Source organism: Eptesicus fuscus, chromosome 6 (assembly GCF_027574615.1).
Source record: "Eptesicus fuscus isolate TK198812 chromosome 6, DD_ASM_mEF_20220401, whole genome shotgun sequence".
Taxonomy (NCBI): Eukaryota; Metazoa; Chordata; class Mammalia; order Chiroptera; family Vespertilionidae; genus Eptesicus; species Eptesicus fuscus.
In genome coordinates, this window is record NC_072478.1 from 54,531,726 (window position 1) to 54,559,049 (window position 27,324).

General features: G+C 38.3%; 1 protein-coding gene and 1 long non-coding RNA gene across 2 annotated transcripts in view; one reads left to right on the top strand and one right to left on the bottom strand.

The window, feature by feature from the left end:
* Positions 1 to 27,324, top strand: part of LOC129149463 (uncharacterized) — a 258,726-nt gene that overhangs the window by 13,751 nt on the left and 217,651 nt on the right. Inside the window, exon 2 of the long non-coding RNA XR_008556363.1 lies at positions 1,311 to 1,410. This is a non-coding gene — a long non-coding RNA (uncharacterized LOC129149463). The remainder of the gene's footprint in view (positions 1 to 1,310; positions 1,411 to 27,324) is intronic.
* LOC114231556 (small nuclear ribonucleoprotein G-like) lies at positions 15,033 to 15,389 on the bottom strand. Its single transcript, XM_054717697.1, has one exon. It carries the CDS (start codon positions 15,355 to 15,357, stop codon positions 15,163 to 15,165), a length of 195 nt encoding a protein of 64 aa, XP_054573672.1. The 5' UTR covers positions 15,358 to 15,389; the 3' UTR covers positions 15,033 to 15,162.

The window sequence follows — 27,324 nt, forward strand, 5'->3', positions numbered from 1 at the left end:
ACACTTTCTTATTATGGAAGCCTACTGATATAAACTGATCTTTCTACTTATAACATTTGTATTATTTATTTTTAATGTACTTATGTATTACATATTTATAATTATAATAGTGAGGCCACATAGTCAAGTTTCCTGCTGATTTGAAGAAAAATATTTTAAAGCACACAATGTCTAGTAAACCATCATAGATTCTTTTTTTCTGATTTTTTATTTTATTTCATTATTTATTTATTTTTTAAATTTCTTTATTGATTAAGGTGTTATATATGTGTCCTTATTCCCCCATTATGCACCCATCCCCCCCCCACTCATTCCGTCACCCCCCTGTTGTCTGTGTCCATTGGTTAGGCCAGTGGTCGGCAAACTCATTAGTCAACAGAGCCAAATATCAACAGTACAATGATTGAAATTTCTTTTGAGAGCCAAAATTTTTAAACTTAAACTTCTTCTAACACCACTTCTTCAAAATAGACTCGCCCAGGCCGTGGTATTTTGTGGAAGAGCCACACTCAAGGGGCCAAAGAGCTGCATGTGGCTCATGAGCCGCAGTTTGCCGACCACGGGGTTAGGCCATCATAGATTCTTATAATTTCACTTTTTTTCAGTTCCTGTTTAGACATGAAATTATTAGGCAGAATTGCTGCTTTTTGGAAGTGATTTTTCTGAAATTGGATGAGGATAAGTGAAATAGTGACTCTATTATTTGTTCCTAATTCTCTTAACATTTTTTTCATTCACAAAGTTACTGGCGTTAATAAGCACATCCTACTCTAAATGATAAAAATATAGCCGAGGTAAATCCAATGACTTTGTGCTATTAAGACTGGGGAATTAACACAAAAGATTGTAACCTATTTTCAGAAAAAAGTCAGTACAAAATCAGAGATCAAAATGAATATAGCATAGTATAATGTTTGAGTAGAAATTGCAATTTCTTATGTTTTTAGGGGTGTCAAGGAAGTCTTGTTCTTTGGTTTACTTTACTGTTTGATTGTGATAACATTGCAAATTGTGGTAATCATTAACCTTCTCAAACTTAGTGTCTGAAAGCTTCATAAAAGTCAACTTAAATATTTACTTTGTTAAGACAATTTATAAACTTTAAAAGGGTCTTACTGTGTCAAGGGTATATTATTAATGTGAAAGTAAAGCCTCACAAAGCTAAATAAATTCTCTTCCATATCTTAATAAAAAGAAAGAAAGAAACATATTTTAGTCTCAATTGTCAACTCTTTAAGAAAAGGTTAGACTGTTACAGCCTCTCTTGGCTGCTTTTTCATCACTTTCTTACTTTTACTTTTGCCCAACAGGAGCCCACTACTCATGCTTCTCAAGCTTTTCCATCACAGTATTCCTAATGGCAGAGAAGGGTGGAGGCTGCTTCCCAGGGGTCTGAGATAGCTTCTGAAGGTACAGCAAGGGAGAAATTTCTCTCATATTTTATTTGAAGAATTTATTGGAACTTTGCAATCTCTTTTTTATTGTATATTGTATGTATATTTCTATTAGGCTTGGTATAGTGCTTTATAATAGCATGTTCAATATATGTTAGTTGTTGTTGATAATGGAATCCTGGGAGGAAAAGAAGCAATGAACTTCCAAGCTATTGTTCCACTTTCTTTCTGGTAGAAGGTTCCTGAGTCTTCAGTAGCATCAACAGCAATTTACATGATTATATTAAGTGTAGATTTTTGTTTGGATTAAGGTCAACTAAATGTCTTTGAGTGAACACAGATTTTTCTCTTGCTGTAAGTAGGAAATTAAAAGTAGCTTTGATCATATTTACTGTAGTGGATGATCAAGGCCATCCAGGGGCAGTATGAAATAGAGAAAGGAGCTATCTACCCGGAGTCAGAGCTTTTCTCTTGATGTGTACATTACGTAGTTAATTTGTGTCTCTGCTACCTGTGAAACAAGAAATGAGGTAGTACAGTATGGCATAGTGGTTTTTAAGGACTTAAAAAAACCATGGTAAATTATATTAAATGTTATGTTGAGGGAAAGCCCACCACGTATTGACAGTGAAATGGAGCTACTGGGGTTCCTTGAAATACTGAAAACCTCTGGTGTAGAACAAAGAGCACTCTGGAGCCAGACCAATATTACTGCTTAGGAGCTCTAGGCTTTCAGTAAGATATATCTCAGAGTCTCAATTTCCTTATCTATAAAATGGGAATAAGAATGGTAATAACCTCAGAGGATTGGCATAAGCATTAAATGAGATAATACAGTTGAAGCTCTTAGCATAGAGCCTGTTATATATAAGTGCTTCCCCATGTGGTGTATACTTAAGAGCTACTTGCTCAAAACTCTACTTTCTTCTGAAGAAGCTGTAAGAAACAAAGCTTGGGAGTTGTCAGCGTTAGCACAGATTTCCTGCAGTGAAATAGGCCAGTCTATGGAGAGGCAGATAAAAGAGCAGATAAGTGGAGAGCAACAGGAGAGACAAGACAGCGAGGAGCCTCTTGGTGCTTGAGTTCCTGTTTCTGATTGTGCCTGAGACCTAATTTGATTCTTGTCCTCAGTTCAGTGAGAAACCCCAAGATCTTATAATAAATTTCTCTTTTCCTTAGCGAGGATGCTGGATTATGCTGTGATGTCTCGGCTAACTGGAAATTATGCTTTCCAAAATCTCTTTCCATTCACAGTTCTGGGTTAGAGTTGACCAAAGAGGAACTACCAAGAGATTAAAGGGAAGCAAAGACCATTTTTCTTGGAAGGGCAATCCTGGTCAGATAGACACAGAAATACCTGTGGGTCCCACTTTGTTCTTGCTCTCCTCCATACAATCCTGTTCTTCTCTCCAACTGAACTGCTGGCCTTGCTCACCCAAAGTCGACTCACTCCTTCCTCCCCTCTGCCTGGACACTTGACTGCAGGCCCACAGAGGTGGTAAGCTACACAGAGGGAACATCTTCCCACACATCTCTCTGTGAGCTCCTGCTTCACACTCCCACTGAAGCAGCTGGGTATAGTTGCCTCTCAGTCTTCCCTGCAAGCTCCAACTTACCCACTCATGCCAGTGCATTTAGGGGATATAGTTAATGATTTTCTCATGTCCTCTGACCTTCGCTTCCTCAGTTGCTCCCACATTGTGTGAGGTCTAATTCATATAATAAACCTCTGATTCCCACAATGCTCTAGTGGCTCTGCTTCTCTGATTGAAGTCTTACTGCTACAGCTAGTTTGTGTTTCTCTCACTTGCATGCAAACCAACATGATATTGATACTTTCTTCTACACCTTTTGCATTTGTTAAATGAAGACACAAAGGGAAATATCAAGGCAACACTTTTTAAAAAAGTATAATGTTTTTGGAACAGGAAAATGATGATTTTTTCACATAATTCTTTTTTTAATAAAGAATGGGTTGATTATAACTTATGGACATTTCATGAAATTGTCTAATATGTCATGAACCTCTTGAGCCAAAGTGAGGAAAATATGTATGACTTTTGGTAATAACACTTTGAGAAAGGTACGTTAGGAAGACACCCGGGTCTGGAGCAGAGAAGATATACCTGGAACGTGGTATTAGTGATTATAACCTCTTCTTCATCACCATGCATTCAACCAGAAAAGCAGACACACTGGAACACACACACACACACACACACACACACACACACACACACACACACACACACATTTGTTACAGAGATTTTACCTTATACAATTGTGGGAGCTGATTAAATAGTCTCCATAAGACTGTTTGTTGTCTTCGTGTTTGAGGCTGGAGCTCAAAGTCTAATCTCCCTAACTAAGCCTTTGGACACCTTTTTCTACTGTATACCAGGGAAATTCTTCAGACAAAGGGAGACCAACCTCTTTAAGCAGTTAGAAGAGCTGTTTCTCTTGACAAAGAAGGCCCAATAGGCTTTAGGCATTCTAGGTACCCAACTTCATTGGGATCTGGTCATAAACCTCCATTTCAATTTTTAAGGTCCTAGTCATTTAGGGCATGCCAAGATATCCCTTCCCAAATGAGGGACGAATTATTGCACCTGACCTATATCCATTTTCTATTGATGGTCAACATATTACCGGAAACTGTTTTACAACAACCCAAATTGATTTTCTCACAATTCTGATAGGTCAGATGGCCGGATTCTCTGCTCAGGTATTCACTGGGCTGAGATCAAGGTGTTGGCTAGGGCTGCAGTTGTCATCTGGGCTTAGCTATTTGCTGCTCTTCTCTTTTTGGAAGGCCTTTTAGAGACCCTCCATTGTCAGTGGCCACATGCAGGAGGGTGTGCTGCTAGAGCAAACTTCTAAAAGTTCCTAAAAGTAAATGCAAATGAACTGAGTGTGGGAAGCAAAGATGAGAGGAGTGGCCAAGGAAGGAATTTTAATGAAATGACTTCTAAGATTATGAGGGCTATTGACATTTAATAAATAGCTAGTAAAATTAACTGTATCATTTTTATAGCAAGTGATTGAAATCTAATTCTATTTTATTAAAGAAAAAAAAAAGAATTTCTTGATGTAGTTGGAAAGTTCAAAGTTCAGCTAACTTCAGGTATGGCTGCATTCAGAGGATCAAATGATTTTGCTAGGACTCTGTTTTTCTCATCTTAACCAGGCTCTTTTCCAGTTCTCCTCCCATTACTTGTAATACCCAATGCAATGTAAATGCGGTGTAAATAGTCCTTATACTGTATTGTTTAGAAAATAACGATAAGGAAAACATCTGTACTTATTCAGTACAGATGCAGCTGTCATAGACCTAACTACATCAGCAGCAACATGACATTTTTCTTTCAAATATTTTTGATTTGTGGTTGAATCCACACAGGCAGAACCCACGGATATGAAGAACTGACTGTACTATGAATGACCATTTTTCCATAAAGTCTTGCATCACTGATATTGCTAGCTGTAAAAGTAAAGCATATAAAACATACATTTTCTTTTAAAGAATGGGAATGAACTTAATTAATTAACTTCTTGTTAGCCAAATTTGATGGCTAGGGAAAAATCATATGACATGCATCTTTTCTTTTCTTCTCTTTTCTTTCTTTGGTTTTCATCTTTTGATAGTGCTTATTATACTCAAAGCCAAAGGGGGGAAATAAAACTATTTAATTTACTTTATCACTTATTAAAGATACTTTTGAACCTTAATTGCTTTTGAGATATTGTTCAGATCATTGGAAAGTTATAAAAAAGGGATTATTTTGAAAATATATGAATGTTAAAAATTATATCAGTTTATGTCAATGACTCATCAGAAACCTTACAAAACTATTCTTAAAAAGGTAAATTATAGCCGAAACCGGTTTGGCTCAGTGGACAGAGCGTCGGCCTGAGGACTAAAGGGTCCCAGGTTCGATTCTGGTCAAGGGCATGTACCTTGGTTGCGGGCACATCCCCAGTAGGGGGTGTGCAAGAGGCAGCTGATTGATGTTTCTCTCTCATTGATGTTTCTAACTGTCTATCCCTCTCTCTAAAAAATCAATAAATATATTTTTAAAAAAAGGTAAATTATATTAAAAACTGTGAAAAGCTCTATTTGTAATTATAATTTAACAGAGCCCCTCCACTGTTCTTTTCCCTGATAATTTATTTTCTAAAAGCCAAAATATAAGGCATTCTTTTACTTTGGTTGTAATGTTGGCCATTCACAGGCATAAACAGAATATAACAGTGAGTTCCACCAGGTTGCGCTGTAGTTCCACAATGGAAGCAAAAGTGCCAGTATCTGCCGAGAATTCTCTGAGGTCTCAGTTAACCATATTATTTCTGTTCTTGAAGCAAATAGGGGGTGGAGATAAACATTTAAAAGGAAAAAGAAGAGATTTTTCTGAAAATAAAGACTTTCAAATTGACTCTGATTTAAAATTATTATTCAGCAAATGATTTTTCTCTGAGAACATTTACTTCCTTTTAGAAAGATTGCATTTAACTCAGTCTTCTTAGATAAAACTACTTTCCTGATGGCAACAAACAAAAAAAACAAGAAAACAAAAAATAAAAAAAACTCCGTTGGAAGTTTTTTCTTATATTCTCTAGTTATTCATGGATATAACTATTTTTAAAAAGATAAGGTATATTTTATTTAAAATTATAGCAGGATCTTTGATGTAAATCAGGCTTTAGAAAATATAAGAACATTTCAACTTGAAGACAACTTTTTCTTTTTGTGAATAAAGCCCTTTTTCTTTTCTGCTCTTGTTTTCCCCAAATGTCAATATTTATGAGCCAGGGGTTGTGGGAACTGTTACCTAGAGTTACAAGGGGCCAGAGTTTGCCCTCTTATGTCCCTGGGGAGTCCAGTGTGAGTGCCAGAGGGCAGTGTTTGGCTGGAAGGACCCAATCCCTCTTTCTTTGCACCCTGCGGTATGCCCTTCGAAGTGAAAGAAAATTCTCCGCTCTGCTCTGCTTTATAAGATGTCAACATACACACATTTCTGTATATCCTTTTGTCATAAAAACAGATATGGATTTACAGAAAACAAAACAAAAAAGCCAGAATTATGCCAGTAAGTTTGAGACTTTTGAGACAACATATTCTCAAGTCTAAATTTCAAGATAAGACCATTTTTTTGGCCATATCACTGTCAAAACATTAGTTACTTCAGGTTTAACCTGTTTTGGGATTTATTAGTTCTTCGCAATGGTAAGACAGAGCCAATGAGAATGAAACCCTCACAGAAATAAGGTATGAATCCCACAAAACATTAGTAAATTATGGAGCTTATATTTATTTTGAAAATGAATTGTTATCCATCAAGATGATAAAAAATTATTATTTAATCCAGGTGGCAATTTTTAACTTGTTTCCTCTCAAACTGTCAGTTATTAGGAGCTGAAAAAGAAAATAAAAGCTGAAAATGATCAAGTTTTACTAGGCAGAATAAACTGGGAGATGAGCTGAAAATTCAGGGTCATTAACAAATGAAAACACACACACAAAACAGAAGTACTCTTAAAAACAAAAGTCACCAGTAAAATATGTCTTGAGGTCAAATGAAATGCCCTGACATTTATTCACAATTTCTTCTTGCATTTTATTTGAAGGATCTCCTCTTTATTCTTTTACTAGTTTAAATCTTTACTTTATTACCCCGCCCCCCATAGATGGTTAAGGTTCCTAGTGACTTTAAGGTTCACGATTTAAAAACTTTTGTTCTGTTTACCTCAGCAATTCTTTATTTATCTTGTATTATTTTTATATGTCCTACTCAGACACTTAACTGATTCAAGCACTTAAATGGTTTTTAAAAATTCATAAAACATTTTATTTGCCCAGATTAGGAGGTAACTGCACTCTTTCATTTTGAGTAAAAGTATAACAAAATAATTAGCGAGATTAATGAAAAAAATAATTAGGGAGTATGATAACATTAATTTTTTTGGAAAAAAAAAGGTTCTCTATGGGAAGATACTTTTATTTTATTTTCCAAACACATGGCCATGGCCTTGTTTTTTCCTCCACCTATTGTCAGCTAATTCTAAAATCATTTCTCCCATTGGCCAGTGGTGTGCCAATGTTCTCCTGTTTAAACTTCCCAAGCCTTGGTTTCTTCATCTATAAAAGAGAATAAAAATATTTAGCTCAGAGAGAGACATTGAGAGAATTAAATTAGCAGTATGTTCAGGTATTGTGTACAATACGTGACCAATGTGTGATGATTTTCTTCTTCCTTTTGTCACTGACAGGAATATAAAAAACAAAACACATTTACCTATAATAAATTTCTCTACCTGGGCTAAATACAAAACTTGTTGAAGCTAATATAGTGTCTAACATTCCAGTATATGCCAGTCTTGCAAACCACTCATAGATATGCTTAATGAAATTAGCTTTGTAAATAAGACTATAAAACCAAAAGTATAAATTCTAGTGGGCAGAGTTAGTATTTTGATATTTTGTTAATATTCATTTGTACATTTAATATACATTTATCTATTGTGCCTAGTATATTCATTGAATTCCAGATTACATGTAAATGTGAATGTTTTCAGTTTGTTTTGGAAGAGAACCACTAAAGCATAGTTTATGAAGGAATTTCAAGTTTTACACTTCTGTTCACTCCTAAAACTAAATTGTTAAATTAAATTTTATCTGATAGCAAGCTGAAAAATAGCCAACTCCCCTTATTTAATACCCAATAACCTGGGATGTCAGTGAATATCAAACAAGGGCAGGATGGCCTCTTTTTCTTAAAAAATTCCATATATTCCAATGAAAGTCATCCTTTTCATGAGTTGCTTTGGAGGTTTAGACTCTTCTTTCAACCATACTGCTATTGTTCTAAATATTTTAAGAGCTTCTTTTAGAATTACCTTTGGAACTACTTAAGGAATATGAAAGAAAAAACTAGTCTTATTATATTTTAGTCACCTCCAATTTAGGTTAAAGCAGTTCTGTCCAGTTGATTACCAGCTGCCTTAAGGAATTACTTGGTCGTTTCTAAAAATAAAACTCATACTGATGAGAAAAAGATTTTTTTTTTAATCCATTGGGAACAGTCAAAGCAATTCTCTCAGTGTGTGAAGAAAGGCAGTTCCTAATTGGAGTTCCAAAATGGTGTCCAATAGTAGCAACATCTTGGAATGTTGCTACCTATTTGAGGAGATAGCATTCATTTGCATGGATAAGTTTGGTGTATTTGCTAAAATCCAGTGACTTTACCTTGTAGTCATGTCTTTTGACTGTAAGTATCTATGCTGTCAAACAGGAATCCTTCTGGGCTAATGAAAAGATAAATGCTGTTATTTAAAAAAGAATTATTGTGAATTTTTAACCAGAGTTTGCTGTGTTTAGATTCCAAAAACTTCTGAAAAGAAGGAGAAACATATAAAGACCTTTCTTTGTGCTTAGACCAGGCCTGTGATCTTCCTTTTACCCTCACATGGTTTTGTTTAGGGAGTTGCTGAAGCTTGATTAAATGATTAAAACTATGCTAGTCATCATGGAATAAAATTATAATGACTATGCGGTACATATTTTGAAACAGAAGCAGGGAAACAACATGAACTCATTTGAGGATGAATTCAGACTTTCATCTTAGCATAAATACAAATAGTAACAGTATAGAAATAAAGACTACAAATATTTGCAGGGTATTTGTGTTTAATTATTGATAAAAAATGGGAGATTGGAAAAAAAGGAAGAAAAAGAAAAGTAAAGCCCCTGCTTAGGGTCTTATGTTAGACTAAATAATGCTGTGAGAGCTGGCAGCACATAACATCTGTGACCCTCCAGTGGGGCCTCCAGTCCTGCAGCATTTAAAGGGACTCCTGAGGTCTGGAGTCCTCCTGGCATGACATTCTTAGACCCTTTAGATTGGGGGGCTGCCAAACTGCTCATTTCCCACAAAACTTCAGCAGCCTCATAGTCTGGGCTGGCCAGCTGCGAGGTGCGTTCCCAATAAAGCTGTGTATTCTTTCACGTTGCCCATATTGTAGGAACCAGTATCTCAGCAAACCTAAGACTCTTTGAGAACTCAGTGGCCATGCTGTATGAACTGAGGCAGTGTTTCTGACTCACATTTGTTTGGAAATATTCTTCTTCTGGGAATGCTTTTTAAACTTGAAGTGGTATCCATTTCCTTTCCCTATAAATGCTGTCTTTCTTTTTAAGTAAAGCCCATGAATAATTTACTTTGCTGTCAGAGATGTACTTGCTTTTATTTTCATCAAGACCTCAAGTGTCAGGGGACAGACATCCTTGTGCCCCTCAGGGCTGCATGACCTTATGACCCTCATGGTCTTGCCAGGTCACTATTAGGAAAGGAAGGCCTTTCCAATGAGGGAAATGCCCCTCCTCCTCCCTCCCTCCACCAAGTGTCCTCACATTCTCACCCTGGCCTGATGCCAGCTGTATTTGGCTGCCTCAAACCTCCCTGGAAAGAAATAATAACTTACAGCAGAATGTCTGGGGCAGATGAATCACAGATGAGTTCCCCAAAGCTCAGTAAAGCAACTAAGTAGAAGGCTGGTGTGGTTTTAGAGATATCTTAAAATGTTTATATCATAAAAGGTATTCTACTTTCTGTTTTTGCTTTTTTTGTTTTTGTTTTTTTTTTTACCTTCCCTTAACTAAGAAGGCTAATATTCTTCCTTAGCTAAGTGAAGGAAACCAGACACAAAAGGCCCCATAGTGTATGATTCTACTTATAAGAACTATCCAGAATAGGCAAATCCATAGAGACAGAAAGCAGATTAGCAGTTGGATTGGGTGTGGAGGAGGGGTGTAGGGAGTGACTAATGGTCTGGAGTTTCCTTTTGGGGCGCTGAAAAAGTTCTGGAACTAGATAGTGGTGCTGGTTGTGCAAGGTACTTAATCTCACTGAATTGTACATTTAAAAATGATTAAAATGATAAATTTCAGACTATATGTATTTTACCACAACAAAAACGTTTTTCTTCCTTAAGTAAAATTCTGGTTAAATGCATTGAGGAGAATAATTGTTAAGTAATTTGCTCTCATCAATATCTTTGCAGTGGGGAGGGAAACATTATCACCCCCATATGATTGCACGGAGAAAAGCAAATACTCCCAACTACACATTCATTTTCTCTAGTTGTACTTTGCAGCAAATACTAGGGCCTTTTTGGTATTTATTTGTCTGTGGGGAGATGCTATTAGTTTGAATGAGTACCTCAAAGAAGGAAGTTCAGAAGTCACTCTCCACATTGTGTAGAATTATAAAGAAGCATATCTGTTTCTATGAGATCAAACTGATGGTTGCCAGAGGGGAGGGGTGTAGGGGGATTGGGTGGAAAAAGTGGAGGGGAATATAGTCAGTAATACTATGAAAAGTTTGTATGGTGACAGATGATTACTAGACTAAGTGAGGTGATCACATTGTAAGGCATATAAACATTGAGTCACTATATTGTACACCTGAAACTAATATAATATTATGTACCAACTATCTATAATAATAAAAGCATAATATGCTAATTAGACCAGACATCCTTCAGGATGAGCTGGGGCTGCAGCCTCAGGATTGAGGAAGCCGAGGCTGCAAGGGATCCAGGCAGCCGCTGCAGCTACAAAGGCCTACTCTTGCATGAATTTCGTGCATCAGGCCTCTAGTACTTAATAAGAGAGAAGAAAAAGCAGATTTGACAGAGGCTTCCTTTTGTGAGCTCATTGGCAGTGCAAGGGACAGTTTGGCCCTTGCAGTCTAGCTCTCACTTCTCTTTCTAGGCTTACCTCCTCCTAATCCTCTCCCCTTCTCCCTCTCCCCTCTCCCTTCCGCACTCTACACAACCCCTTTGTTGCAGCCACATTGAACTACTTCCTCTCCATTCCCAGAACACTGGGAACCTTTGAAGAGTGCATGCTTTGCACATGAATTCCTTGGCCTGTAAATTCCTGTTGCATTCTTCATTCAGCACAATTCCCTCAACCTCCAAACACATCATGACAATTTATGAATTATATGAAAACTTAGAAATTACATCACATTGACCAGAAATTAATGTTCAAAACAACTCTTGGGAGAATCTAATAATGCTTCCTTTTTTTTAATTAAAATTTTTTTTAATGTTGACATTATTGCAGGAGTCTCCATCCTCCCTCCCCCACCTTTGCCCACCTCCATCCTCCCCAACCTCCTTCTTCCTTGGTCTTTACTAAATTATTGTCTGTGTCCATGGGGGTATCATATATGTTCTTTAGCTATTTCCTTTACCTTCTTTATCCAGTTACCCTACTCTCCTCCCCTTGGGCATTAGCCAGTTTTTTTCCTGTATTCATGCTTCTGGTTCCATTTTGTTCATCAGTTTATTTTGTTAATTAGATTCCACATATTAGTGAGATCATATGGTATTTGTCTTTCTCTAACTAGCTTATTTCACTTAGCATAATACACTCCAGGTCCATCCATGGTGTTACAAATGGTAAGAGTTCCTTCTTTTTTACAGCCACGTAGTATTCCATTGTGTGAATGTACCACAGCTTTTTTATCGACTCACCTGCTGATGGGCACATGGGCTGTTTCCAGATCTTGGCTCTTGTAAATAATGCTGCTATGAGCATAGGGATGCATATATTCTTTCTGATTGGTGTTTCAGGATTCTTAGAATATATTCCCAGAAGTGGGATCACTGATTCAAAAGGTGATTCCATTTTTAATTTTTTGAGGAAACTTCATACTGTTTTCTACAGTGGCTACACCAGTCTGTATTCCCACCAGCAGTACACAAGGGTTCCCTTTTTTCCACATCCTTGCCAACACTTATTGTTTGTTGATTTATTGATGGTAGTCATTCTGGCAGGTCTGAGGTGGTAACTCATTGTAGTTTTTATTTGCATTTCTCTGATAATTAGTGACCTTGAGCATTTTTTTCATATGTCTATTGACCATCTGTATGTATTCTTTGGAGAAGTGTCTATTCAGATCCTTTGCCCATTTTTTAATTGAATTGTTTGTCTCCCTAGTGTTGAGTTGTAAAAGTTCTTTATATATTTTGGAAATTAACCCCTTATTAGATGTATCATTGGTGAATATGTTCTCCCATACAGTGGGTTCTATTTTTATTTTGTTGATGGCTTCTTTTGCTGTGCAGAAGCAGTTTAGCTTGATGTAGTCTCATTTGTTTATCTTTTCCTGAGTTTCCCTTGCCTTTGGAGACATATCAGCAATATTGCTGAGAGAGATGTCTGAGATTTTACTGCCTATGTGATTTGGCTTTCTTATTGTGTCTTTTCTTTAGATAGAAAAAAAATGCATCTGAACTCTTAACTGAACTCAGTAGAAAAATATACACAAAAGCATTGGGTAAGAACATTTTTTTTTAGGGTGATGGACCTGGAGGACTCTTGCTCTGTTGCATGAAGCCCAGGGAAAGAATCAGGAACTCCTGAGTCCCACTCACAGGCCTGAGCAGTCGTCTATGTAAGCTACAAAGTGATCCTCAGAACATACGTTCTCCTGACTCAACTGAGTTCTCCTGACTCAGTGTGGCCTGGTAGGGGAAATGGTGGAGAAGAAAAAAGAAAGCCCATTACTTGTGCTATTATCTACCTCTGAGTTACACTGAATAGTGAGATCAATCAAAGTGGTTTGTTTGTTCAACTAGTTTATTTTTTAGTGAAGCAATTGTTTGTTTTGTTTTGAGGAAGTTTCTTTGGAAGAATTAAGGGCAAAGCAGAGTGGAAATTACTTGTTTCTTCCATGTAATCCTATAATAACTACAAGTTTTTTATAGTCTTTTGGTTCCCACAAAGAGGTTTGTACTCATGTGTTTTTGTGTTTGTGTGTGTGTGTGTGTGTGTGAAAAAAATCATTGAAACATATTTCTTTTACCAGGAAAGATAATTTTGCTCTGTATACTGAAAGTCAGTGTACCCAAATCCACCAAAGGCAGACTGCTAAAAAATGTCAGAGTAAAAAACAAAAATAGTATGTGGTTGTCTCTGGCATTTTAATTTTTATATAAATTTCTCTCTCTCTCTCTCTCTCTCTCTCTCTCTCTCTCTCTTCTCTCTCTCTCTCTCTTTACCCCTAGTAAGGAGCAAGTGCTATTTTTGTAAACAGGAAAAAAACAGTATTAAAAATTTTACAAAATAAACCATTTTATTTTAAGCAAATCTACTTTAGTGAACAGCAGCACAATGAAACCTTTGGGGAAAACAATCAAGAACAGGTTTGTATTTGAGAAGACAGCTATCCCATATCCATTTTCACAGAGCTGCTGCCCAAGAATGGTGAACAATTTATATTCCTGAACTAAAGTTATATCTTACCTCAGTGTTAGATAAGATACTTCCTTATCACATTTAGAATATTATTCACTGTATTACTTTATTTCTTTATATAACTTCTTAGAAACTAAATATTGTATTAAGTAAGTGGGGCTTAGTTTGGAGATTATTTTCCTTATTAGGAAGGACCCAATTTCCTTAAAAAATAAAGCAATTACCAGGAAAAAATCAGGATATATTATTCCCTACATTACTGTGACATAATCCTCCTCCTTGCTTTGACTCATTTATTATAGAATTGTCTAGGTGCATGGGATTTCTGATAATTTCATTAATTTTATTGCATACCAAATTTCTGATGACAATAACAACAATAATTACAGCAACAATAACATGTGCTTAGTGTTTTATAATTTACAGAACACTTGTATACATATTCTTGAATGATCTACAATATCATTATATCCAGATAAGGAAACTGATTCTGAATGGTCAAGAGACTGACCAAGTGTTAGCACCACATGACATAGTGGAAAAAGATTGTGTACTTATAAATAGACAGACTTGGTTTCAAAACCAACACCATAATGTACTAACTGGCAAACTAGCCATTTATCCACTCAGATAAACCATTTATCCATTTTCTTCCTCCTTCCTAACAGTGTCTTGAAATGATGAAATTAAAGTGCCTGGCACACAGTAGGTTGTCAATAAATATTAGTGCTCTTCCCTTTTTTACAAACTGATCCTGGGTTCAGAGCATCATTTAGGAAATGGACCCCATGGTTATAGATTGCCTGGCCCCTCTATATTTTCTTATTTATTGTATGTGGGCATTTGCATGCTCTTGTAGAGCTGGACTGCAGATGCATGAGAGTTGAGAATCCACTCTCAGCGCCTCGCACAGTGCCTAGCACTAAGTAGGCCACCTATACATATTTGTTGTGTGAATTATTGAGCTATTGAATGAATCCACATGTTTGGCTCCTGGACACAGCACATGAAACACCCTAGGGTGCCTGACCCACCTAGGTGTCTGATCTGGTTGACTTAGTTACATAGTGGCCTGTGAAGCCCACCCTGTGCCTTCACAGCAGAGATCAGATAATTTCTACTCTCCCTTCCATCCCTATTATTTTGAATCTCTGATACTGGTGACAACAGTCTTCTTCCCTAGGCCCCAGGGATGGTAGCCCCTGATGTGCAGAGCTCCAGCCAAGGTGGCAGAGCGGGGACATGAATAACCTCCGTTAGAACAGGCACGAGCGTGGACTATATGAATAGGGGTTCCTAAGGGTGTGTGTCTTCATCCAGGCCTGTTGCCCCTTGTGAGTACTAAGGAAAGGAGAACTTTTTTTTTTATCAATACAAAAGTTTATTTAACAAAAGTTCAATGTGAAAATGGACAGGACTCTATTTTCATATTGTAGTAAAACAGGTGCTGTGGAGAGGGGACATATGGAAGCAGTTGATTTCTCTGATAACTACAGCCATTCTTTATACTCGTTCCAAGGCTTCTAACATGATGATACTATTTCCTTGTATTACCACCATTCCAATATTGTTCTGTTGCCCACCAGTTGCCATCTCCACACATTCATCTATCACAAGATTCATAAAGGGATCAAATCCCCGTAATATTCCTTGGACATGTCTGCCACCATTTAATTTCAATGATAACTTCTTGTCCATAATTTTTTTTTTAACTCAGGAGGGTGAGCTTTGCTTATGGTATCCAAGCGAGCTCAAAGATACTTCCAAACGGAATTCACGGCCTCTATGAAAAGGAGAACTTTTGAAATCAAAGAGCTTCATGAAGGAGTTCTGAATTTGGGGGATGAGCATGTGAGCGGAAAAAATTGCATTTTTATTTTCACTCACTCCCAAGGGAAAATTAGCATTTCCTTCAATTATGAATGTAGGTAACACATCATAGTAGTGTTAGCAGTACCTATTGACAAAGTCACAGATATTTCACATCATATTACAGTTATTGGCAGATCTCTCAAAATATCACCTATACTCATCACTACTTTGAAAATATGATAGTTATTTGACCCGCCACTAGATTTTGTTATTTCATGTGTTAATACAGGAGACATATATTGCCTTATCATAAATTTGTTTTAAAAAATGGTCTGATACTTTAATGTAATTGGTGTTCTTAAAATTCTAACATTAAAAATGCATTTAAGAATATTATTCACTAGATTTTCAGAGGTGTCCATGATCCAAAAATAGTTAAGAGTGCCTGCTATGGTTTGAACTAGTCACAAAGGTGGAATTGGTGACACTGCATTCACTGAACAAAATACCATTTATTCAGGATTTTCATGATATTGTAGTAATGCTTAACAGTCTGATATCAGAATTGTTCCCAACTAGCTCTTTGTCTCATATCAGACTCAGCTAGTAATAAGATATGAGAATTAATAGGTTAAACTATTAAATTATTTAAGACAACAAATTCAAGTGCTTTCTTGGGAGCATGACTTTAGAAAAACTTAACTGACTCATTGACTCACAGGCCTTGGCGTCTTGACAGCTATTTTCCCCCTTTGGTAAAGACTCTAAAGACATGTCAAATGGCTTAATGTCTCACTTTTTTAAATGTGCAGTGTATTTGTGGGGAGGGATGGTTTTTCCTTTAAATGTCATTTTATTTATTTTTTCTCCACATATAAACATTTTTATTTAGAGAGATCAAAAGATATAAATTATTATTGATTTATTTATATTGAGTGCTTTTATTTTGCCTTGTATTCATGTTGAGTGCTCACAGAAAGTATTAGGTTAATGAGTCTGGAGACTAACATCTTCTGTTTATATACTTATTTGGGAAACAGAAGATCTCTAAATCATTCCGTGTAAACTTGCCTGCACTATGTAGCTAATTGCCTCAAACTTAACCCAGGAAGCTTGGGCTTCATCCATGCATCCATCATAGGGCTATAAAAACACTAGCTATCACTCTAAATCATTGTATAAAGAGGTCCTTTCTTCTTTTTCCCTTCCTCCTTTTACCCTCTCCTCTGGTATTACCAGGAGGCCACCGATTGGTGTTCTGTGACTCTCCTTTTTCCTTTTGCACCCAAAATACTTAAGGTGGCCATAGCTATTTGTTCTCTAGCCCTTCCTAAATTCACTTTCTTCTTCTTTCTCTTTACATCTTCTCTTAGCCCCTATGCACCTATTTTGCTCTATGTTAGTGGTATGTATCAGTTACTTCCTGAACTAAGTAGCAAAGTGGATAACTAGATTGCCAGTAATATTCTGTGAAGCTGAACAGTCTGATACATGAGGGGGAGATATTCCCTGATCCTGTCAGCTGCCCTTCTACTACAAAAGCTTTTATCTATTATAGTTGTCTGACTACTCCCAGTAAAATTGCACTTGAGTCTCAGACCAGCCCCTATAATAGCATTCTGCGTTTAGAAACCATTGAACTGGAGGATTTTCTTGGCATGGTTTAACATTATACTTTGGCTGTGGTACATGCTAGGGGAAGACTTTGATTGTCTAGTTATTCGATGATGAGAACCATGATAAGTGTGTAGTAGTAACTACTCTGAAGCCACATGCTGCTATGGTCAAAAACACAAAGCTATGTGATAAGTTACTTGTCTTAGAAGACTGTACTGGGTTGAATTGTGTCCCCACCAAATCTCTGTCCACCTGGAGCCTTAGAGTTTTACTTGTTTGGAAATAGATTTTTTTCAGATGTAATCAAGTGAAGATGAGGCCATACTGAATTAGATTGGGCCCTAATTCAGTAGCTGGTGTCCTTAGAAGAAGAGGGTAATTTGGACCCGACACACACACACACACACACACACACACACACACACACACACACACACGCAAAGAGGACAACATCATGTGAAGATAGAGGCAGAGACTGAAGTGATAGATCTATAAGCCACGGGTTGTCAAGGATTGCCTGCGACCACCAGAAGCTAGGAGGGCGCTTTCTCTCTCTCTTTTTAAATTTTCTACATTGATTAAGGTATTACATATGTGTCATTTTTCCCACATTGCCCTCTTACCCCCCCCCCCATGCCCTTACCCTCCTGGTGTCTGTGTCCATTGCTTATATGCATGCATGCAAGTCCTTTGGTTGATCTCTTCCCCTTCCCCCGACCCTCCCTTGCCTTCCCACTGAGTTTTGACAATCTGATTGATGCTTCTCTGTCTCTGGATCTGTTTTTGTTCATCAGTTTATGTTGTTCATTATATTCCACAAATGAGTGAAGTCATGTAATATTTATCTTTCTCCAACTGACTTATTTGGCTTAGCATATGCTCTCCAGGTCCATCCATGCTGTTTCAAGTGGTAGGAGTTCCTTCCTTTTTACAGCAGCATAGTATTCCATTGTGTAGATGTACCACAGGTTTTTAATCCACTCATCTGCTGGTGGGCACTTAGGCTGTTTCCAAATCTTAGCTATTTGTAAATTGTGCTGCTATGAACATAGGAATGCATATATCCTTTCTGATTGGTGTTTCTAGTTTCTTGGGATATATTCCTAGAAGTGGAATCACTGGGTCAAATGGGAGTTCCATTTTTAGTTTTTTTGAGGAAACTCCATACTGTTCTCCATAGTGGCTGCACCAGTCTGCATTCCCACCAGCAGTGCACGAGGGTTCCTTTTTCTCTGCATCCTCGCCAGCACTTGTCATTTGTTGATTTGTTGATGATAGCCTTTCTGACAGGTGTGAGATGGTACCTCATTGTCATTTTGATTTGGAGATGCTTTCTCTTTTAGAACCTCCAGAAGGAAAACAACATTGCCAGCTCATTGATTTTGGACTGATATCATCTAGATAAGTATTTGTAATTTTAGGCCACCCAGTTTGTAGTATTTTGTAATGGTAGCCATAGGAGCCAAATACAGAACCATTAACAATTCCCTCCTACTCCCTTGTTCTCTTCCTGATACACTTCCACTTTCTCCTTAAGTCCAATATCTTATACAGTCTCTTCCCTGCCCTGTATTAGGCTCTTTTCTAGGTTGTTTAGCCTTTGGCTTAGATATGTCAGTTTCTTCTCTAAGGGGTCTTGCATTTGATGTCTCATTTCCCTTGAGTGAAGGTCATGTTGACATCCTCAAGCTGTGGAACGGGCCATTGTCTGTTGTGAGACTTTCTGGTGCCTTTATAATATTGTCTGCCAGAAGTAGACTCTACCCCTTTATTAGGCAGGTTCTGGTAGTGAAGATCCCTGAATAAGGAGCCAGAGAACTGAGTTTGAAAAACTTGTGCTTTTAGTTATTTCTTAGGTTCAATGCAAGTATTAAGAGCAAGAAAAATTAATAACCCTGGGAACATTCCTTAAATAATAAAGGAATGGGAGCTGGCAGATAACTTCCAGCTTCCTGTTCTTGGGGAGAAGAATTCTTAGGTGCTTTTACATGATTCCTCTGAGACTCAACAATGGGACTGAGCCCTATTGCCCACCAGTTAAATTTTTACCTTTAATAGACTCCCTCCCCCCCGCTTTCCCTTCTCTCTCCCAGTCCTTTACTCTGCTTTCTGAGAGCATTTCTCAAATAAACTACCTATACTTGCACTCAAGTCTGTGTGTAAGATAGAGGGGTACTAAAGGTGGTTCTAGAAAGTAGACAATCAAGCTGGGATTGTTTAGTAGGACTGGATCACTTAAAAGCCAGATTACAACAAAAACCTTATTGGTGGTGGTAGTAACATCACAATATTTAAAAGTTTCTAGAAAAGTCTCTGCTAGGTCAATGGGGAGCCCCAGAGGACAGAGATACCTAACTAGAGGAGTCCCATGAGGGACAGGAATAGACCAGTTTCTAGAATGCTATTGTAGTTGAACTTGAATGCCTAATAATGGGGGTATCAGATATCTATGTGATTGGAACTGCCTATCATAAACTTTGTCCTTAGTTGGAGTCCCCAAATCACGATGTTGGAAAGATGAAGTTGCAATATTGTATGATAAAATAGTACATCTGGGAACTGGTCACATGGCACAAAGTTAAGAGATAGGTAGCCCTGACCCCCATGTCACATACTCCTCTTGTACTCATAGCTTTCCCTTAGCTAACCCCCATAGTTTCTTGAGGATTTCCCCATGATTAACTAAGACAGGAGAAAAATATCCAGCCTAGTTCATGGATGGGTTGGTTTACTATGTTGGTGATATCTGAAAGTGGACTGCTGTTGCTCATTAGCCCCGCTTGGAGTGTACCCCATAGGCAGTAATGAGGTGAAATCGTCCCAGTGGGTAGAGCTTTCAGTAGTAAAGTTTTGTATGACAGAAGTGTTGTAAGCATTGGCTGGTTGGTTAGGGATGTGAAAAGAGCACGACTGGAAGACTGAAGTAAAGATTTAAAAAAAGAGGAAGATAGATGGACCTATGAGTATGGGCACAAACAGCTTTATAGAATGCCCACTAGGAAGCATCCATGTCAGAGGTTTTGGTTGGCAATAAGGTTGGACAAAATGATGCACCCAGTGGATGTTAGCCAGCCTCTGTCAATTCTTGTGCAATGGGCCCATGAATAGAGTACCTATGTTTCAATGATCTATTGTGATGTAACAAACCACACCAAAACTTGGGGGCTTAAAACAATGATTGTTTTTTTAATTTCTCATGATTCTGTAGATTGCACAGGTGGTTATTCTGCATTACTTGATTCTGGTTGAGCCAGGGCTATTGACTAAGGGAGCATTGGAGCTTCTCTACAAAGCCCTTGTACTTAGCTAGATTGGGCTTCCTCATAGCAGTACGGTCTTAGAATAGTCAGACTTTTCCCATGGTGTCTGGTTTCCAAGAGGAAGCATTCCAAGAGCATGAAAACAGAAGCTTATTGCTACTAGTAAGTCATCTCAAAACTTAATGGCTCAAAACTGATATATTATTATCATTTTATAGGAATTTCAGTCAGGCTGGGATGGGTGGTCCTTCTGCTCTATATGGTGTCAGCTTAGCTGCATCCAGCTAGGGGCTGGTCTTGTTTTGTAGGTCCAAGAAGTCTTTATTTACATGTCTGGCACCTCAGTGATTCAGTGCTTCTCTGTGTGGCCTTTATTTTAGTTCAGACTCAGACCCATCATTCGTTTATTGAGCCTAAGCTTGTACACCAGAATATGGATTTTAATTCCCTGCACTAGTGCCTCTGCTAGTGTCTTAGGAACTACTGTACCTGATTTACTGACATGGATCCTTTATAACATTGCCTTGGACCAAGTGACTGATTTTGGGGGCAAAGGGTGTGTGATTATGGGCTCATGAACACAAGATCTCTGAGTACTATGATATATCACATCACTTGAAGCATTGGCTTAGTAAAATGTTGGAATGGCCCATTGGAGACAACACCCTGTGGGCTTGGGCATTGTCCCCCAATTCTGAGTTGCATAATACCAGGTTCTTCAGAGGATTCCCAGCAGGATCAGAACCCAGTTACCTACAAACCTCAGTAACCAGTTCAAAATAGACCATTTGTTGTCTTTTCTTTCTTCTCTCTCTCAATCTTTCATCTCCTTCAATTTGTTTCCTAGAGTCACCTTTCAAATAAACGACCTTCCCAAGTCTATTTCTTAGGCTCTATTATAGGGAAGCCATACTCAGACACTTCTTAGGATATACTACTTTTTGCTATTATGAAAAAAAATGGAAATTAACATTTTTAGCATACAACTTGCTTTTCAGATTATTTTTTGGTAGATTCACAGAATTTAAAGTGTTGCATCAAAAGGTATGGATTGCATTCAGGGTTCTCTGTCCACTGAAAACAGTGTAACTATTTGTATTATTTTTGAAAAAATATGGCATAGTTATGTCTCAGTATGTATGAGATCTCTCTCTTAATTGACAATTCAAACTTCATCACCCTCTGTGTGAAGGGGCTTGGTTTTTCTGTCAGGCCTGCACATATACCACTCTAGAAATTCTATGAGGAGAAAGATTCTTTAGAGCAGGGCTATTAAGCTTTTCTGTGTATCCAAATATTCCTCATAACAGAAATCAGCTGTAATTGGGAGAACATGTCCCTCTCAAGTGGCTGCATTTAATCCCATTACCACAGTTTGAGAAAAACAGAGAGCTATAGTTCATGGAGAAATGGCTTTATTCTGTAAAAAGATGGAATACAACCTTTGGCTGAAAAAAATAATAGACCTTAAAAATAGTTGACTTTCCTGGTAAAGTGATGCCCCAGATAGAGAAATTGAAAGAGTGATTTCAAATATGAGCCCAAATATAGTATGCTAAAGGAATCTAACATGTTCAATGCCTGGAATTTGCTATTTATGTTCATCAGTGAAATAGAAATGTGTTGCTCTCTTTGTTATGTTCTCCCAAAGTGGACTTTAAACCAAGGATTTGGGTGTAAGTGATTTGTTAAGCCCCCAGAAGAAACCAGTGAAGGAATAGAAGCAGAAACCTGGGATAGGGAAGGAGCTAAGAAAGGTGAAATTTCAGGTGGAGTCCCAGACTCAGCCTGATCTCCTAGGACTGTGGTCGGCAAACTGCGGCTCGCGAGCCACATGCGGCTCTTTGGCCCCTTGAGTGTGGCTCTTCCACAAAATATCACGGCCTGGGCGAGTCTATTTTGAAGAAGTGGCATTAGAAGAAGTTTAAGTTTAAAAAATTTGGCTCTCAAAAGAAATTTCAATCTTTGTACTGTTGATATTTGGCTCTGTTGACTAATGAGTTTGCCGACCACTGCCCTAGGCACTTAGTGTTTACCCACCTGAGGCACAAGAGCTGGGCTTTGGCACTTCCACACCAGTAACTCATTGGCGATAGGTCACAGTGAGGGTGGGATGGACGTCCCAGGCACTTCCTCTTCTGATCAGCTAGGGGATTCCCCTGACCAAGGGAAGGCCCCTGAAAGTCCAAGGCACAGGTAGTATTGAAAACACTGAAGCTGGGGATAGGTGAGCAGAACTAGTACAAGAAATCCAAGAGGAACTGGTCAGGTTTCAAAAAGAGTCTGTCACATATGCCTGAAGGTATATGTTCCTCCAGTGTGCCAGTGCCAGTACAAAGTGGAACATTTGCAAGGCACCCGAACCCTGGAATCTTTACTGATGGATCAATCCAGGACTAATGGGGCCATTCTGGAGATAATCTGGGAAGTACTTAGAGATGTTAACTGTGCAAAAACCCTGTGATCTTGTAGTGATCCTACTCCTTTTTAATTGCCCCAGAGAAGGCATACAAGTCTCCATGGAGCCTTGTACAAAGATGTGTGGTATAGCCTTGTTTGCAGTAGCAAAGAACTGGATAAGTTAAATATAAAATTAAGATGTAGATATAGTCTCATATGTAAGGATTTTTTTTTCTCCCTGCGTACATAGATCATTATATTTTTCATTCTGAAAAGGCTTTAAATATATTACCGATCTATTTTATATATCATTTTTGTAATTTGAAGAGCAAACATTTTTAAAGAAAATAATAAAAATTGAGGAATTAACTGAGCTAAAAAGAGCAGCAGGATATATGGGTAATATCCTCAACGATGAAGAAAGGATGGTGCAGCCCGGACAGCGTGGCTCAGTGGTTGAGTGTCGACCTATTAACCAGGTCATGTTTCGATTCCCAGTCAGGGCATATGCCTGGGGTTGTAGGCTCGATCCCCAGTGCGGGGCGGGCAGGAGGCAGCTGATCAATGATTCTCATCATTTCATCATTAATCTCTCTCTCTCCCTCTCTCTCTCTCTCTCTCTCTCTTCCTCTCTGAAATCATTAAAAATATTTTAAAAAAAGAAAGAAAGGTTGGTGCAGTTGTTCTCCCTTCCCCTTTCTAGGGCCACACTGGTTTCCTTTGAGAAGTCAATCCCTTCCCATCCCTGCCCCACTCCCCCACTCCAGTACTCCAGTTCTAGGAGTTGGCCCTGCTTGGCCTAAGCTGGTCAGTTGAGTTCCCTGCCTTCCAACAGAGTCCTGATTAAGACTGAGGAGCAGTGATCCAGGCCTAACCCCATTAGGTTTCAGAACACAGAGAAAAGACTGGTCTGAGGTGGTCAGTTTTTCATTATGCACAAGTGTGTACCCGAAAAGCCTAAAAGGGCACCATGTTCCCTTCACCTGGTCACACTTAGTAGATTTTCTCATTCTAGGATATTTAAAAAACACAAGAATTTAACTGCATTTAATCCCATTACCACAGTTTGAGAAAAACAGCTATAGATCATGGAGAAATGGCTTTATACTGTAAAAAGGGAATACATGAATCGAGTCAGGGCTGTGCCCTATAGGTGCCTGGGGCCTGGGATTAGGCTGACCATGCAAAACTGCATAGTCTGGGCAGGGTCCCTGACTCCTCCCACTTGGGACGCATCTGTCACAACACCCAATATATAATTGTATCTACCATCATAAAATCAAATTCAAATAAAAGATGATCAACCCCCCATAGATATGTTAGGTAAGAGGATAGTGGTTTAGGACCAAAAAGGAAAAATTTGTGGAATTCTCTATATTTCCTTAGGAAGATTCCATGACTCTTCTGATGATATCTAGATTTTGCATTGCTGTTCCTAATTTATTACCTCCCAGGAAGAAACACAATCTACTGAGTAACATTGATGCTAAAACCTTGGGAAACCAGGAGATAGTAGGACTTTGACTTCATCAAATGGAAAGTGAACTACACTAGCAAGCTTCTTGGGGAAAGCCTCGCTTTGCAGCTACAATGTTATGTTCAGTTCTTTATTATTGCCGATTCTAAGAACTGTGGCTTGTCTCTTTTCAGTTTTAGAAACAAAAAGACCAGAGAGAGTATTGGCTTGACCAAATATAGACACTGGTTTGTCTTTGTTGCTACTTAGAGGAAAGTGTGACAGAAGATTCTCCAAATGTAGGATTATTTAAAAGCCACTGGGGTTTCTAAATGCAAAGACCCCACTTGGAAGTTCAGAAATAATCAACAGCATGTGGTGGAGTAGTGCCCTGATTTAACCTTGCTTGCTTGAAGTATGGAGAGCTGCACTAGATTATGTTGCAAGTAAAGGAATTGCGGACTCAGACTTTTAAGCCTGGAGTGCATTTTCTTCACTCCTCACATATAGGGTGTCCCCCAAAATGTATACACACTGTGAATAAATATTAATTGCATTGGGTTACATCTGAAAAGAAATAAACATCTATTAAGTTATCAAAAATGTATGTGTATACATTTTTGGGGTTCACCCTATATATATAATGCTAACACTCTACCATGGACTAGTAGTGATGCTACTAAAAATAACAATAGAGGTAATAGACTAGTGAAAGATTCACATTTGTCTCAGTTATATCCTGGACTTAATCTCCAGTTTGTTTCATTCCCTTAATTTTAAATTTACTGCATAGGTTTATTTTTGCATAGAGATTAACATGTATTTACTGACTTCAATAGCTCATACTGTAGAGGCAATACCGTGTTGCTTATTATTCTCCCATTCTCCCAGGAGTGACCTATTTGTGCTCACTATAATAAGAATTGTAGAAGCAATAGCCCTCACACTGTGTTCACTGAGGTCACCAGCTGAAGTTGAAAGAATTTGGACTACTCTTGCCTTTACTGTCTCCTAAGCTGATGCCTACTGAGTCACCACCTCACACTTCCTTGCATTTATTTAGTTAGTAGAAGACCGATGCATGAAATTCGTGCAAGGGCCTTGGCCCTGACCTTCCTCCACCCCTCCACAGTCACTGCGGCTGGGGCTTCTGCAGCCTCTACCGTGGCCCCCACCCACTGCAGCTTGGTCTGGAAGGAAGGACGTCCAGTCTAATTAGCATAGTACACTTTTATTATTATAGATAGCTGTGTTCCCAGCAACTAAAACAGTTTAATATGGTGGGTGTTCACTAGATCTGTGTTGAGTGAAAAGGTAAATGAAGAGGGAGAGAGAAGAAGGGAAGAAAAGGTGGAGCACAAGGGATTCTTAGGGCAGTGAAACTATTCTGAATGATATATAATGGTGGATAATTGTCACTGTATTTTTTATCAGAACCCATAGAATGTACAACACAAAGAGTGAATCCTAATGTAAATTATAAGCTTTAGTTAATAATAGTGAATCAATATTGGTTCATCATAATTATTACACTAATACAGGAGGTAAATAATTGGGGGGACTGTGCAGGGAAGGAGGAATAAGAGCATGTGGGAACTCTGTACTTCCCAATCAATTTTTCTGTAAACCTAAAACTACTCTAAGAAACATAAAGCCTATTAATCTAAACAACAATAATAAGAAAATATAAATAACTTAAGTAAGATGGCCTTAGCATGTTGTATATTGTAAGAAGACAGAAAACCAAATGTAACTAGCATAGGCAAAGAGGTAAAAGTGTTAATGTGTTGGTTTGTTTACTCAAGCCAAGGGAAAGCATGAGAGGAAACTGGAACCAGGAACTTAAATGCCCTCTTTCATTTTTATAACAATCTAGATAGACTTTCTTCATAATGCCCAAACAACGGTGGCCTGTAGCTCCCAGGTCCACAACCTTCCAGACTTGCCACATTGGGAAGGGGCACTTTCTTACTTTAGTTCTTTTCTTCATCTTCCTCCTCATCTTGCTCCTCCTCCTCCTCCTCATCCTCCTCCTCCTCATCCTCCTCCTCCTCCTCCTCCTCCTCTTCTTCTTACTTTAGCTCTTATTAAAAAATCCTCAAGGTCAGCCTACCTTGGAAATGTGAACATCTTCAGACCATAAAGATGGTGCTTTATGGCATTTGAGATATAGGCCCCAGTTAGCACATGGTGTTCATAAGGCTGGAAACAAGTAGGCATGATAGGAGCCCATTGCTGTTATCCTGACCAGAGATGTTGGTGGCTCAGAAAAAGATGGTGGAGGTAGACAGAAATGGTTAGGTTCTGGATCTAGTCTGCAGATAGGCCAGCAGGATTTATTGAGGCATTGGGTATAAGGTGTGAGAGAAGGGAATGGGAATGACTTCAAGGTTTTTATCCTGACAACTCAAAGGTTGGAGCTGTCTTTAACTGAGCTGTGATGGTTAATTTTATGTGTCAACTTGACTGGGCTAAGGGATGCCCTGTGAACTGGTAAGACATTATTTCTGGGGGTGTCTGTGAGGGCATTTCCTGAAGAGATTAGCATTTGAATCAGAAGACAGAGGAAATCAGATGTATTCTCACTAGCATGGGCTAGCATTATCCATCTGTAGATGGCCTGAAGAGAAAAAACAGTAGAGGAAGGATGAAATCTCTCTCTTTCTTCTTGAGCTGGGACATCCACTTTTTCCTGTCCTTGGACATCAGCGCTCCTGGTTCTTGGGCCTTTGGGCTCTGGGACTTCCATCAGCTAGCTGTTACAAATGTTCTCAGGCTTTTGGCCTCAGACTTGGAGTTACACCATTGGCTTCTCTATTTTTCAGGCCTTTGGACTAGGACTGAATTACATCACTGGCTTTCCTTGTTCTCCAACTTGCAGACGGCAGATGATAGCATATCTCAGCCTCCATAATTACACGAGCCAATTCCCATAATAAATCTTCTCTTATACATATTGGCTCTGTTTCTCTGTTGGATCCTGACTAATACATGAGCAGAGGGATATTATAGTGGCGTAGGTTAGAGGGATATCAGGAGCTTAGTTTTAGATATAGTAGGTCTGTTAGTCATCCAATTGGAGATGTTAAATAAGCAGTTGGATACATATGAGTCTATTCC

Coding starts and splice junctions, on each gene's coding strand:
- LOC114231556 (XM_054717697.1), bottom strand. CDS start 15,357: ATGGACAAGAAGTTATCATTGAAATTAAATGGTGGCAGACATGTCCAA.